The sequence below is a fragment of the Panthera leo genome, chromosome D1, assembly GCF_018350215.1.
Source record: "Panthera leo isolate Ple1 chromosome D1, P.leo_Ple1_pat1.1, whole genome shotgun sequence".
Taxonomy (NCBI): Eukaryota; Metazoa; Chordata; class Mammalia; order Carnivora; family Felidae; genus Panthera; species Panthera leo.
In genome coordinates, this window is record NC_056688.1 from 74283878 (window position 1) to 74298015 (window position 14138).

The window sequence follows — 14138 nt, forward strand, 5'->3', positions numbered from 1 at the left end:
ATAGAAACTACACTGAAGTATGTGCCAGATCTGGATCAGAAGCATTAACTTCCCCAGCCTTTGCCCAGTTATTGCTGAAGTTTCTCGCTGTGTTTTTCAGTTGGTAAGTCACATAGAGGAGATGCTCCAGACAGCCTACAACAAGCTCCACAAGTGGCAGTCACGGCGTCTGATGAAGAAAACGTGAAGTGTCTGTGACTCTCACAGGTTTTGTGAGAGTAAGAGAACTGTGACCTGCAGTGACTCTGGAAACCTGGCCTGAGACATGCCGATGATCACACAGCAGTGACAAACATCTGCACCATGCCAACTCTCGGAGCTGATGCTGTTGTACTTGCACATTGTGAACTGAAAGGAAAGGAACTGTGACTAAACTCGAAGCTGGGGAGGTAAATTAAGGCAGAACCAAAATGAGCTAAGTTGCAAATATATATATATACATATATATATATTTTAAAGAGACACTGTTTACTGCAGTTACTCAGGAACTGCTTTTGATTCACATTAAGCTGCTTTCAGAAATTAAAAAAAAAAAAAAACTTTTTAAAAGGGTGCATTGATAAAATCTGAGGTTTTTTTTTTTCTTTGTAAATTTTTTTCTTAAGTTTATGGCACAGGGTACACCTTAAGTATTTCTCCTCCATCCTCCACTTGGATCCTCAAGTTGTACTGAATTCTAGTCGTACCTGACATCAGCAAGTTAAAGAGAGTACTTTAAAGCAGGAGACTGTTGCTCAACCATCAGGAAACAGTTGTAGTCAGAAGACATCATTGGTCCTGTGTTTCCTACGGAAATAAGAAACAATAAATGTTGCACTGAATGTTTGTGGTTTGGAGTCCCTAAATGATTAAGAGGGAACATATTTGCAGAAAGTTGCGTGGGATTTTTTATGCAGATTTTTGTCAGAAGACAATGGCGCTGCATGTTTTTCTTTGAGTGCAAATGTACATTGCTAAGATTTTTTTTTAAGATGGCATGTGCTTTGAAAAGAGGAAATTGCATTTTTAAGAGTTTAAAAATCTTATGAGTGAGAAATATAAGAAATCTTACTTATTTTCACCTCTTTAGAAAAAAATAAAAGATGTTTCTCATATCTCCTTTTCTCGAGTATCTGACTTACTGTCCTTGGCGAATCGATAATCATTGCATAGTGACTGAAAAGCCTAAATGGCAAAAGAAAAAAAAAAAAGTTTCATTCTTGTTTCTGGAATCATGCCATATTTTGTTCCTAATAGGATCAACTCACTGTTTATCTAGATTTTAGATGTCTTGTATTAAAAATTACAGAAAAAAGTAAAACTTTTTTATAGATACTCCTTTAACTATTAAGACATCTTATGGTTTCTCACATGTTATATTTACGTGGGTGGGCTACTCTTAAAGCCATTGTACAAGCTCGTTTTATTTTTTTTCTTCTGTTATTTAAAAAAAACTTTTTTATTGAAGTGTAGTTGACCTACAATGTTATATTCGTTTCAGGTTTACAGTATAGGGATTCTGCAACTCTACATGTTATGCTATTTGTTCACCACACGTGTAGCTACCATCTGTCACCATTTATTACAGTATCATTGACTATTCCGTATGCTGTACCTTTCATCCTTGTGGCTGATCGATTCCGTAACTGGAAATCCTGATTATCTTTCATATAATGGCTACAGCAGGTCAAAAACCTGGACATTGAACTAGTAAAGGAAAAGGGGCAACATCCCTTTTTGGCTTCAGTCTTCCCATCTCTCCTTCAGATCAATATAGTAATGGTGTAATCCCTTACACCTTACAGTTTTACAAAGTGCTTTTCAAGTGTATTATCACTACAGCTACTCTAAGCAATAACAATGGAGCAGGTAGAAAAATGTTTGAAATAGAAGAGTATGTCCGTTGGGAAAGGCAGGTATAAACAAATAAAATGCTCTGTTAAAGATTAAGTGATAAATGTAACGGAGACTGAAGAAAGAAACCATTTTGGAGAACTGGGTAGGCTTTACTAAATATTGAATAGAGAAAAGCATGATAAAAGTGTGAGGCCTTGGAAAGACCCCAGTGTGTTTGTTAGATTGGAGGGTTGAGAGTGACAAGTAAGAGACTGGGATAATCAGTTTAAATCAAGTTGCAAATAGCTTTGTATGCCAAGGTAAGAAATTCAGACCTTATCCATTCGGCATGGGTTATGTCAGAGGAAACTTTGAGTAAGTTGTTTTTATGAGAGTCTGGGTTGGTTGGTCTATAGATAAAAAGTCTGGTAGTTAGGAAGGCCAAACCTAAAAGGCCTTTGGAACAATCCAGACTGGAAACTATGTCCAAATTATAGTGTAGTTCTGGTAAATAGGAGGGGTTGGGTAAAGACATTCCTAATGTATGTGACCAAGTCTCACAGGAAATAAAGGATTTAAGGGCGATTTCACCAGAGTTAACGGTCAATTTCATGTCTAGCTGGCATTTAAAGTATTTGATATTTGGGGGCGCCTGGGCAGCTCGGTGGGTTATACATCCAATTCTTTGATTTCATCACAGGTCATTACCTCATAGTTTGTGGGATCAAGCCACACATCAGGCTCTGCACTGACAACACAGAGCCTGCTTGGTATTCTCTTTCTGTCTCGCTCGCTCGCTCTCGCGCTCTCTCTCTGGCTTGCTCTCTGCCCCTCCCCCACTCACATTCTCTCTCTCTCTCTCTCTCTCTCAAAAAAAATAAACATTAAAAAAATAAAAATAATAAAGCATTTGATCTTTGGACTCTTTTCAGAGTGAATCTTGGCAGCTGTTTAGCCCTATTATTTTCCTACCTTCCCATTGTGGAAAACGATAATACCTTTCCTGCTATGTCACACTTCATTCCCACAATAACCAGTGAAGCAGGTAGGTGCTACAGGTTATTTTACAAATTAGAAATGGTTTAGATGTTTGTAATTTACCCAGGTACACACACCCAATAAGTGGCAGAGCTGGGATTTGCCCCAAACTGCAAGCTGCAAGTCCCTTAGGGATAAGATGCTTGTGAAGTTGGAAGCTTTTATTCCCCAACCCACAGCTCCATTGATTAGTTTTTCTTACGACTGCCCTGCTATTCCTGCCTCTCTGATTCTATTCTGCGTTGCTTTTCTGGCAAATCACAGTATGGAGTTAGTCTGCCTGATGGGTCCAGAGGACTGCAAAATATAATACAGCACGTCCTGCTTTAGGAGAATGAGTTTCTCCCTGAGAGAAGCAGGAAGTCAGTAGTACTAGTCTGCTTTGGACTTACACTGCAAAATGAATAGCTACATTGTGACCCCCACTTCAGTCTGAAAAATTAAAAGAATGCTTTAACATCTGTGCTAGAAAGGTAGCCCACTCATCCAGGGGGAGAGTTGAGTCCAGAAAGTGATTTCCTGCATATATATATATATATATATATATATATATATATATATATATATATACACACACACACACACACACACACACACACACACACATACCACCTGGAGTTGACAGTGGGCCCTGGGATGGAAAGCTGCCTATTTTAAACTTAGATTTGCTGTCTCCAGTGTCAAGACTTGCACGAGATTCCTCAGTGCATTACCTCTGCCCTTTCCCAGTTTAGCTTCTTGAAGACTCAGCTGTTCTCCTAGTTCCTGAGGCCAAGGAAACCCAAGTTATTTTCAGCTCTTAAACTGTCCAGAGTTGGAGGATTGGTTCAGGGGTGATCAGCCTTAGTTTGTAGTCCATATTGCTTGAGGATATTAAAGTCCCTGAAAAGGCTTAAGAATTCCAACTTTGTAACCACAGAATCCTGTGTTCGTAGTCTTCCGTGGAATTCCTAATACAACAAACGTGGACTTGCACCTATTGAGATAGAGCCACAGATCCAGCTTCTCTCTCCATGCACTGCCCCCAGCAGTACACTAAGAATACAGCCTGAAAAACATTATTTTCTCTCTGGCCACCTGATAACCTGCTGTGTTTATTGGGATGGCTGATAATAAGAACAGACAAGTTAAAGATAAATTCTGGCTTAACTTTTAAATTTTACATTTCTGTAGTCATAGAAATAAGCAAATAGCAAGATGGTACTTAAACCCAACCTATTAGCAATTACATTAAATGGAAACACACTGAACTCTTTAAAAGACAAAGATTTTGTCAGATTGGATTAAAAAACAAGCCTCAGCTATACACTAGTTATAATCACAGAAATGATTATATAAATCACTTAGCTCACTGGACTTGCCCACTCAACAAGTATCAAATTCAGGTTCACTAGGTATTAGAGTTCAAAGTCCTTTATTACTCAGATTTCTTTCTCTCATTCTAGCAGCTGTCTGGTGAACAGAGCCATAATTTTTTAAGGGGTGAATAGTACTGAAGTATATAAGATAGAAGATGGTTCTGTACCTTTACCCCCAAATCTCACTCTGCTGAGAGTGCTTTTTCTTAGGGACATTTTTCTATGCACTTAATTATTTTTCTAACCTACAACCTGAGATATTTCTGGCAAGAGATATCTGTGTACACATTCATGCCCTTTAAGGTAAACCTGGACAGTGGGTCTCATCTTACAGAAGCCATTCATGGTCCTAATTCTGTAAGCCAAATTTTTGTGAATTATGGTCCTATCCATTAGTGGGCTATTTCTGGCACCTGGTTATCCATACAAAAATACAAAAATTCTTTGGGCTTTGCATGTGCAATCAAGATCCTTATCACCAAGAACATTTACACCCACAGATACAGGGAGGAGAGAAAGAGTGTTCCCGTAGGCCTAACCAGGATTGATTGCAGCCTCATGAACAGTAGAGACATATTCTAGCAGAGGTGTTAGAGCAGACTTTGGTGGACTTGCATAGTTCACTAGCTGTGTGACCTTGAACAATTTAATTTGTACCTCCATTCTCTCATCTGTAAAATGGGCATTATAATAGTACTTCATTGATTAGGTGATTGTGAGGATAATGGATAACGGTCATAGAATTGGGCTCCTTAACAATAAAATACTAATAATCATAAAATAAAAATAAAAAGAGGTTGGGCCCAAACTTGAGGTAAAAAAAAAAAAAAAAAAAAGTTATCAGGAGAGCAACCTTGAAACTTGATTCAGTAGGTGTAAAGGGTTTCTCTGCGAAACAAGGTCACTAACAGGCTTCAGTGAACATATCCACAGAGCTAAATATGGTTATTTGACATCTCAACAATTCTAGCTTAGGCAAGAGAGAATTTCTTTCAAAGCATAATAGTGATCCATTTTCTGTTCTACATGAATAGAAGGGGAAAAAAAAGTGATTAAACACTCAAGCTGTACAGTTGAGCTGAGTTCAAATTCCAGCCCTGCCACTTACAAGTGGTGTGATTACTTAATCTCTTCACACCTCAGTTTTCTCCTTTGTAAAATGGGCATACTAATAGTACTTGTAGATTTATTATTGTTAAATGAGCTAATAAGTGTAAGTGCTTAGAACAGTGCTTGGCACACATTAAGCAATACATGTTCTTCCTGGCATTTATCATCATTATCATCACCCGGCTTCAGCTCAAAGCTTATTGACTCAGGCCAGTATATAATATCAACACAGACAGGCAGCTGGGGCAGAGAATAAAGGAAACCTATTAGGTCTATTTGCCAAACATTTGCCGTGCATAAATATATTCTTATTTAATCCTTAGGATTCATTCGACAATTATTTACCAAGCTCCTACTATGTGTCAGTCCACAGTCCCCACCTTATAGTCTCCAATCATGAAAAGGCACTGTCCCAGATGATGGGTAAATAGATTGTGCCCTAATCAGGCTTACTTAAGAATAAACCGAGGCTCAGAAAGGTGCAACAACTTTCCTAAAGCCCCTGACTCCCAACTTGGGTGTGGAGAGCGGATTCAAATGCCGTTCTTGAATGTAAATCTGTGTAGCTGCAAACTGTTGACCTCTCCCTGCCCCACTCACTGTCTCCCCACCCTGCTCAGGCAGGCTGGAACTTTCTCTTCTACCTGCTATAAATAATGGAGAGAGGGAAAGCGATTTTATTTCTGTCTGGCCACGCACTGACAAGCACAGATGGCTCTAAGGCTGAGAGACTGCTTCATGCTCCTGATGTGCAATGAAGGAGACAGATTGTTGGATCTAAAGCTGCTAGGGATAGCCACACAGGCTTGAACTCTGCTGTTGGTGCCACTAAGTATCCATTATGTGCTAGGTCCTCAAAAGAATAAAAGGGCCTTTGCTGTCCTATTTTCTCCTGACACTGGATTTTTTTTTAATCGTGTTTTCTAAGCGAAGTTATACCTGTTCATAATTTAATTTTTAAATGTTTTTATTTATTTAATCTCTACACCCTACATGGGGCTTGAACTCATGAACCCAAGATCAAGAGCCACATGCTCTTCCGACTGAGCCAGCCAGGTGTCCAACCTGTTCATTATTTTAAAAAGTCAAAGGCACTAAAAGGCACATACCAGAACATTATGTCCACCAACCTGCTGCTCCCTGTTCTTTATTCCTTCTTCACAGAATCAGTCACTTTCAACTCCTTTTGCTTATATACCATTCTTAATTTATCAATTTCATTTTCTTAAAAATAAAATTAAAATGTCTTTTTATTCCTTAAAAATAAATTTTCTTTTTTCTTAAAAATAAAAAAATTTTAATGTTTATTTATTTTTGAGAGAGACAGAGCACAAGCAGGGGAGAGGCAGAGAGAGAGAGAGAGAGAGAGAGAGAGAGAGAGAGAGAGAGACAGAACCTGAAGCAGGCTCCAGGCTCTGAGCTGTCAGCACAGAGCCTGACATTGGGCTCGAACTTACTAGCCGTGAGATCATGACCCGCCCACAAACCACGAGATCATGACCTGAGCCAAAGTCGGCCACTTAACCGATTGAGCCACCCAGGCGCCCCCTTAATTTATCAATTTTATTATTATCTGACTTTCTATTTTGGTAGTTGGGGATTTAGTGTTCTTCTTTTTTTTTTTTTTTTTTTTTTTTTTTTTTTAATGTTTATTTAGTTTGAGGAGGAGGGGGAGGAGCAGAGAGAGAGGGAGAGCAAGAATCAGGAGCAGGCTCTGTGCTGTCATCAGAGTCCAATGCAGGGCTCAAACCCACGAACCGTGAGACCATAACCTGAGCCGAATCAAGATGCTTAACCGACTGAACCACCGAGGTGCCCCTGGGGATTTAGTGTTCTTATACCATTATTCCCATATCCCTCTCTGCATCCTCCCAATATTTCACAGTTTTTTTTGATAATCAATAGTCAGTGCTTACATTTTGATTATGTAAGTATTGGGTACAGCCTCAGTCATGGTCCTGACAGGAAACAAATGGCACCCTCAAACTGGGTAATTTGGGGGGATTAATAAGGAGACTATTTCCAAAGGTGGGGGCAGAGCATAGAGAAACCATAAGGAATAGGGCAGTACCCTAACTTACTAGGCCTATGCCTGATGAGGTGATGGAAAGGAGTCGTTAGTTACCAGGACAGAAGAGACGCGAGTTAAGAAACGCAGCCCACCCATGGTCCCACGGGAAGAGCTCCCCCTCCCCCTCCCTCTCTCCTAGTCTCTGCCAGTGAAGGCAGAGGCAGAGCGCATGGGACACCACTGCTGTGTGGGTCATTCAGGTCAGTCCCCCACAGCCCAGAACAGAGCCGGGAAGGGGAGAGTGGACCTGCAGGGCAAATAGAAGTCTAGCGCTGCGGCCTGGCCGAGGGGCTGTTTCCCTCCACCTTCTCAACCGGTTTTTTCTTTTAAGTTTTCATTTTAATTCCAGTTAGTTGGCATACAGTGTTGTATTAGTTTCAGGTGTACAATGTAGTGACTCAACACTTCCATACGTCACCCGGGGCTCCTCACAACAAGCGCACTCCTTAATCCCCATCACCTATGTCACCCACCCCCTCCCCCACCTCCCCGCTGCTGACCATCAGTTTGTTCTCTATAGTTAAGAGTCTGTTTCTTGGTTTGTTCCCCTCTCTTCTTTTCCCCCTTTGCTTGTGTGTTTTCTTTCTTAAATTCCACATATGAGTGAAATTATATGGTCTGTCTTTCTCTGACTTATGTCACTTAGCACTGACCAACTTGTTTGTCTTTCCTGGAAAACTTCACTACAGCCTGCAGTTTGCCTGATCTTCTAACATGCCTATGGTTACTTGTACTTCACAGTGAAAGAACTATAAACCCCCTCAACTAGCCCTTATATACGAGTGAGATACTTTAAAGTGGATTTTTGAAGCTCAATGTGCAGAGGCAGGCCTGTCAAGTAGAGGGCTTCCCAGGGGTTACTGGGGAGGGAGGCCTGCTTTTCCACCCAGGATTCTTCAAGTGTCCGTATTGGGGGACTTTTCTCTGAGGCCATTCAGTCTGTCCAGAGAAGGTGCCTCCGCGTTTCTCCCTGGGAATGGAGCCTAGATGCTAGCTTTCCGGGAATTGCCTCGGGAATGAGGTTCTCTGTTCAGCATGTAGACATTGTCTTACGCTCCTGTGTTTAGTACCTCTCACTACACCTCTCCCTGTGCTTAGGTCCTGGTTCATTTTCCCAAAAAAATAAACCTCACATTTTCAGTGAGGGTAGAGACAAGAGGCGGGTGTTTTGTTTCACAGGGTGGCGATAGGAGTCTGGGAGTCTAACTGTCCCTTAGATCCCTTGTCCCAGTCCCAAATTTTACTCCTACCTTCCACAGTACCTGCTACCTCCAGTTGCTAGTCGCAGGGTAAACCTTCTGTGGGCTCTTGGATTTCACTCCAGTGTGAGTTACACTGATCTCAGTTTTCTGAAACATTGTTGGCAGATGTCACCTGCGGTCATCTCCTCTTCCAGTCTCTTCATCTTTGTGTGATTATACCATCAATTTAGTTTAGCTAAGATAAATGTATGAGTTCAATCCACCATGCTTAACCAGAGAGCCACTAGTGATGAATTTTGGAGATGTTTTATTTTAGGTCTAGGTAAATGCTCATCAGTTCATGCCTAAAGGCCCCATAAGGTGATTGCTCCAAATCAATACCACCCAAACCCCTATTAGGTAGCCTCAGCTCTTTGTGATACAGGAAGCCAGTTACCTAGCTTCTTCCCATGGCATGGGCATGTCACATGATTCTACTACTGAGTTCTTCACTAGCTCAGTGTTTTCTTTCTTTTTTGTTAATATTTATTTATTTTTGAGAGAGAGCGCATGCGCATGGGGAACGGGGAGAGAAAGGGGGGAAGAGAGGATCTGAAGCGGGCTCTGTGCTGACGGCAAGCCCAATGCAGGGCTCAAACTTGTGAACCATGAGATCAAGGCCTGAGCCAAAGCCGGAGGCTTAACTGACTGAGCCACCCAGGTGCCCCTAGCCCAGTGTTTTCTAAAGTGTGGTTAGCATACCTCCAAGGGCTTGGCTAAGTATTAGACGAATGATCATTTCAAAATTGTAATTGTAACAATTATGTATTTTATTGTATATATTTTTTAAAAATGTAACTAGCATGGGGCACCTGGCTGGCACTCTTAGTAAAGCCTCTGACTCTTGATCTCAAAACTAAAAAATAAAATGTAACTAGCACATCAGGACCATATTTTGCTAAATAAAACAGCGAGTCAATTTAAAGAAAGGTGTTGAATAAATAATAACATAGGTGCTATTCAGGAGTGGCAAACAATATGATAATGACTGAAAGGTGGTAAATACTAATCCTGCTGAGTTAAGCTAGCTAGTGCTACATGATCCAGAAAGGACACTTGTGAAGCACATTTCTTTCCAGGGCACTGAGTGGCTCAGCTGGTTAAGCATCCCACTCTTGATTTGGCTCAGATCATGATCTCATAGTTCGTGGGATGGAGCCCTGCATCAGGCTCCACACTGCTTGGGGATTCTCTCTCCCTCTCTCTCTGCCCACCCCCCCCCCGCCCCCCCACCACTTGTGCTCTCTCTCTCTCAAAATAAATAAGTAAACCTTAAAAAAAAAAAAAAAAAAAAAAGGGAAGAAGAAGAAGCACATTTCTTTTTCTTTAAATTTTTTTTTTTAACGTTTATTTATTTTTGAGACAGAGAGAGACAGAGCATGAACAGGGGAGGGGCAGAGGGAGAGGGAGACACAGAATCTGAAACAGGCTCCAGGCTCTGAGCTGTCAGCACAGAGCCCGACGCGGGGCTCGAACTCACGGACCGCGAGATCGTGACCTGAGCCGAAGTCGGCCGCTTAACCGACTGAGCCACCCAGGTGCCCCAAGAAACACATTTCTTTCCAGAAAGCCCTGGACGTGTGCTCTTCTCCTACCTGCTGGTCCCCAAACTGGAATGAAAACTAAGGATTGCCCAGTGCTGGCCTTCCCCACAGAAATCAAGTTTGATTCTGTGGAATGAATGTAGAAATGCTTCTGCCCTGGTGTGAGTTAGCTGATTCTGAATTGCAAGAGGCTATGTGCAGAGGATATGAACTACAATAGCAAAGCAGACCTCCTAGAAACCCCCTCCCTCTTCGGGCTGTATTTCTGCTCTCAGGGACCTTCCTTCCTTTGCACCTTTCTCCTGCTGCCCTGAGATGCAAGGTGAGCATATGGGAGTGGAGGGTAATTGGCAGCTGGAATGTTTAGTTCTTAGCCTCAGGGAAGGCAACTGGCTCCTTGCCTGTCTTGCTGCCCCTGGCATATCGCCAGCCCAGACAAAGCAGTGCAGGTTGGGAAACACCTGGTATCAAAGGTCTCTCCTGGCTCCTGGGGGTTGGTCCCCCTTATTAGATTGGGCTCTTGAGAGTTTCCCAGAAAGTGTCCCAAAAGTTCAACATTCCAGATCGACCCAAAAGGATAGAAAAGGGAACTAATATTTATTGGGCACCATTTATTATGCCCCAGAGCTTTTTACATTTAAACCTCACAACAGTCTATGCAAATGGTATCATTTCCATTCTACAGAGGCTCCCGATCAAGTAACTTGTCCAAGTTCTTATACTAAGTGGCAGGGCCAGGATCAAACCCAGAGTAGTATGAGGCCAAAGCAAAGAGCCATAGTGACAGGAAGACACAAAGCAGAACCTGTTGCCTGGAGATGCATGCTTCCCTTGGTTGCTGTCTGGACATTGCATGGCTGGCTGTCTTCAAACGTGTGAGAAAAAGAAAACGGCAGAAAGCCAGGACCTCCCAGGCAGAGGCTGCCTTTCTAAATCCATGCAAGAGGCAGAAATGTGGCGTGTGTGGCAATGGCCGGGCAGCATGGGCATTTTAGGGTGGCCAGGAACACTCATGTGTTTTATATCATAGTCTAGAGACACCATAAAAAACTAGGAAACTGGTAGCCCCTCCCTGACCAGCCTAGACCAGTATATGTAACTTACTATAGTTCTAAGTAATAAAGTGTTCCTCTTAAAAAAAAAAAAAAAAAAAAAAAAAAAAAAAAAAAAAAGCCAAAACAAGTCCACACACACAAACAAAAAAAAACAAAGTTGGATAAGGCAGGCAGAATGTACAGGTTATGGAACAGCCTTCACCTGAGGAAGAGGTCAGACTAGGCTTGGGTGCAGGGCCAAGAATAATTCTGTGAACCAGTTACAGTCCAAAATAGATGACAAACTGTCAGAACGGTGACCACAAACCCTCCTCTCCTCAGCTGATTTCCTGAGATAAGGAAATGGTATACTGAGCAATTCCCCTGTGCCGAGTCCCTTTGCTTGCATTAAAACTATTGGGGGGGGGGGGCACTGCCTGGGTGGCTCAGTCAGTTGAGCATCTGACTCTTGATGTCAGCTCAGGTCCTGATCTCGTGGGATCGAGACCCTCATCAGGCTCCATGCTCAGCATAGAGCCCACCTGGGATTCTCTCTCTCTCCGCCTCTGCCCTTCTTGCTCATGCTCTCGCTCTCTCTAAAAATAATGATACTAATATAACATAAAATAAAACTATTAGAGAGGTACTACTATTTTTCCTATCTCATAGCTGCATAAGGCTTAGAAAGATTAAAGGACTTGCTCAGAGACATAAGGGCAGTAGGAATAGAGTCAAGGTTGGGACCCAGGTCTGTGTGGCTGCCAGACTGGAGGTTCCCACTAAGACAGTCTATCCTGCTGAAGGATAGTGGGTTCGATATGAGCTAGAGCAACGCTGCACAGATTGAGGCCCTGTTCTTTGTGCCTCCTTGTCCTGGAGGAGATGTGAAAAGCATTTCTCTGTATGGAAGGGGCAGGAGGGAGATGCCTATATTCTAAAAGGCCTGGACAGAAAGATACAAAGGGCCTCCTCAGAGGAGGTCACTTGGGCTTTGTGTTCCTCACTCCCCTCCACCCTCAGGATTTAGCAAAATGGCACAGAAACAGGCTGGCAGGAGCTGCTCCAGATAATCACACACACACAGACACACACACACACACACACACACACACACACACACAGACACACACACAAACACCCTTCCGGGTGCATTCCTGCTGCTCACATCAGTGAGGGAGCAGCATCTACCAGCAATAACTCATGTAAACCTCATCCATTTTCTGCTTCATTAGGTCAGTGAGAGTCTGCGGCTCCAGAGAGAGCCCTCTTCAGCAAGGCCCGGCGATGTCCTTGAGAGAGCCTACTGGGAGGAACTCTCCGTTGTTCCTGCTGTTAGAGGCAGTAGCTGCTCCTGACATCCACGCTGGAGCCTGCCCAGATGCCACCTGGATTTCCTGCCTTCGAAGCCTAGCCACAGCACATCTGGCTGTGTGACTGTGGGCAAGTGCCAGCACCTCCCTAAGGCTCAGTTCCTATTTCTAAAATGATGATAATGATGTTCCCTATTCCAAAGGGTAGTTGTGAGGATTAAATTAGGTAATGCTTTTAAGGGGTTTAGTAGGAGGGCTAGGTACATATTAAATGTTCAGTAAACATGGGAGTGATTATTCTGGCAATTCTCATCAAGTCTGGACCCACGAGGTTTGGTCTCCCAGCACTGACCCTTCAGCAGTCACAAGGAATTTGAAAATAGCTCAAATCCTAGGCTGGCCTTTCGGCAAAGTGGGAGTGGGAGTGGCAAAGTGGGATCACAGCAGCACAAACTGAGAATCGCCTTTCCTCTGCAACCCACCTACCTTCAACAGACCACAGAGTCAGGGCATCTCTGTTTAAATCTCCCATCCCCTCTGCCTCTCAAATTCCCTTCAGATGTGTCTTCTTCCTCTTTATTACGTGGATTAACAGCCTGTAGACCTAAATCCTTCTCCCCTCAACCTTCCTGTATAGTCTTAGGGCCAACTTGGTGCCCTTGATTCCGCATCAAAAAAGCCCAAAGAACAGGTTGAGCTAAAGACAAACCCCCCTCTGAGACTGGGTGGGGGGGGGGGGGGAGGTGAACAGGAATGGCCCTGTGAACTCTACATACTGTGTATATACAACTGAATTGTAAGCCCACTCCTCTCCTCTGCCAGAAGTGCTGTTGTGGAAGCAGAGATGTGCACAGAGGGCTGAGAAGGGAAGCATGAGGAACCAGGAGCAGTTCCACTCTGCATTCTGATTTCTTTTTCTCCTGGAGACAGAACCTCTCTGAAGACTCTCCCCAGTCCTTCAGACGGTGGCAGTGAGGTCAGCCCCGGGGTGCACTGCCAGCCCCCATCTTCCTCCCCCACTAGGAGAGCTGACAAGGAGCAGATCTGCCTACTGTCTCCCTCTGGAGTCTTTGACTCCCCGTTGATTACCACCCTCCCTGGTTGAGAGCCTGCCAGCCCCTCACCTGCCCCAGGAGCCATTTTGTGGGGTGAGGGATGCAAGGAACTGGGATTATTGCCTAATCTATTGCGCTCTGTCTCCTGCACCACCACAACCCCCTCTGCCAGGGAGAGCAAAGTCTAAAGCCAACCAACATATTGTGGAATTTTCAACTTTCACCCATTGCCCTGAAGAGAGTTTAACACCAGAGCCCCACAGCCTGCCGTGAGGAACCAATTCCACGTGGGGGAGAGGGGGTGGGCTTCCCAGCCTACCCCATTTCAAGACCTTTCTCAAAGAACAGATGGGTTTAAAGTCTTCCAGTGCAACCCAGCCTGGCTGCCTCCCCGGGCTGTCCCCAGGGATGGCACTGAGGTGTGGTGGGGCCTGCAGCGACAGTCAGCCATCCTGGCATCTACAAAGGAGCTCTGCAAGGGTGCTGGCTCTGGATTATTGCCCAAGGCAGGAAGCTGTGGCCCCGGTTACCATGGAGATGCTGGCACAGTCTGTGCCCACCC

The 14138-nt window shown here is 43.6% G+C and overlaps 1 protein-coding gene across 2 annotated transcripts in view; it reads left to right on the top strand.

Moving 5' to 3' along the window:
- GTF2H1 (general transcription factor IIH subunit 1) overlaps nucleotides 1-1099 on the top strand; it is a 37744-nt gene extending 36645 nt beyond the window's left edge. For both annotated transcript variants that reach the window (XM_042907405.1, XM_042907404.1), the window contains exon 15: nucleotides 101-1099. In XM_042907405.1, the coding sequence (XP_042763339.1) occupies nucleotides 101-187 (87 nt within the window). In that variant the 3' untranslated portion in view covers nucleotides 188-1099. The remainder of the gene's footprint in view (nucleotides 1-100) is intronic.
- The last annotated feature ends 13039 nt before the right edge of the window (nucleotides 1100-14138 follow it).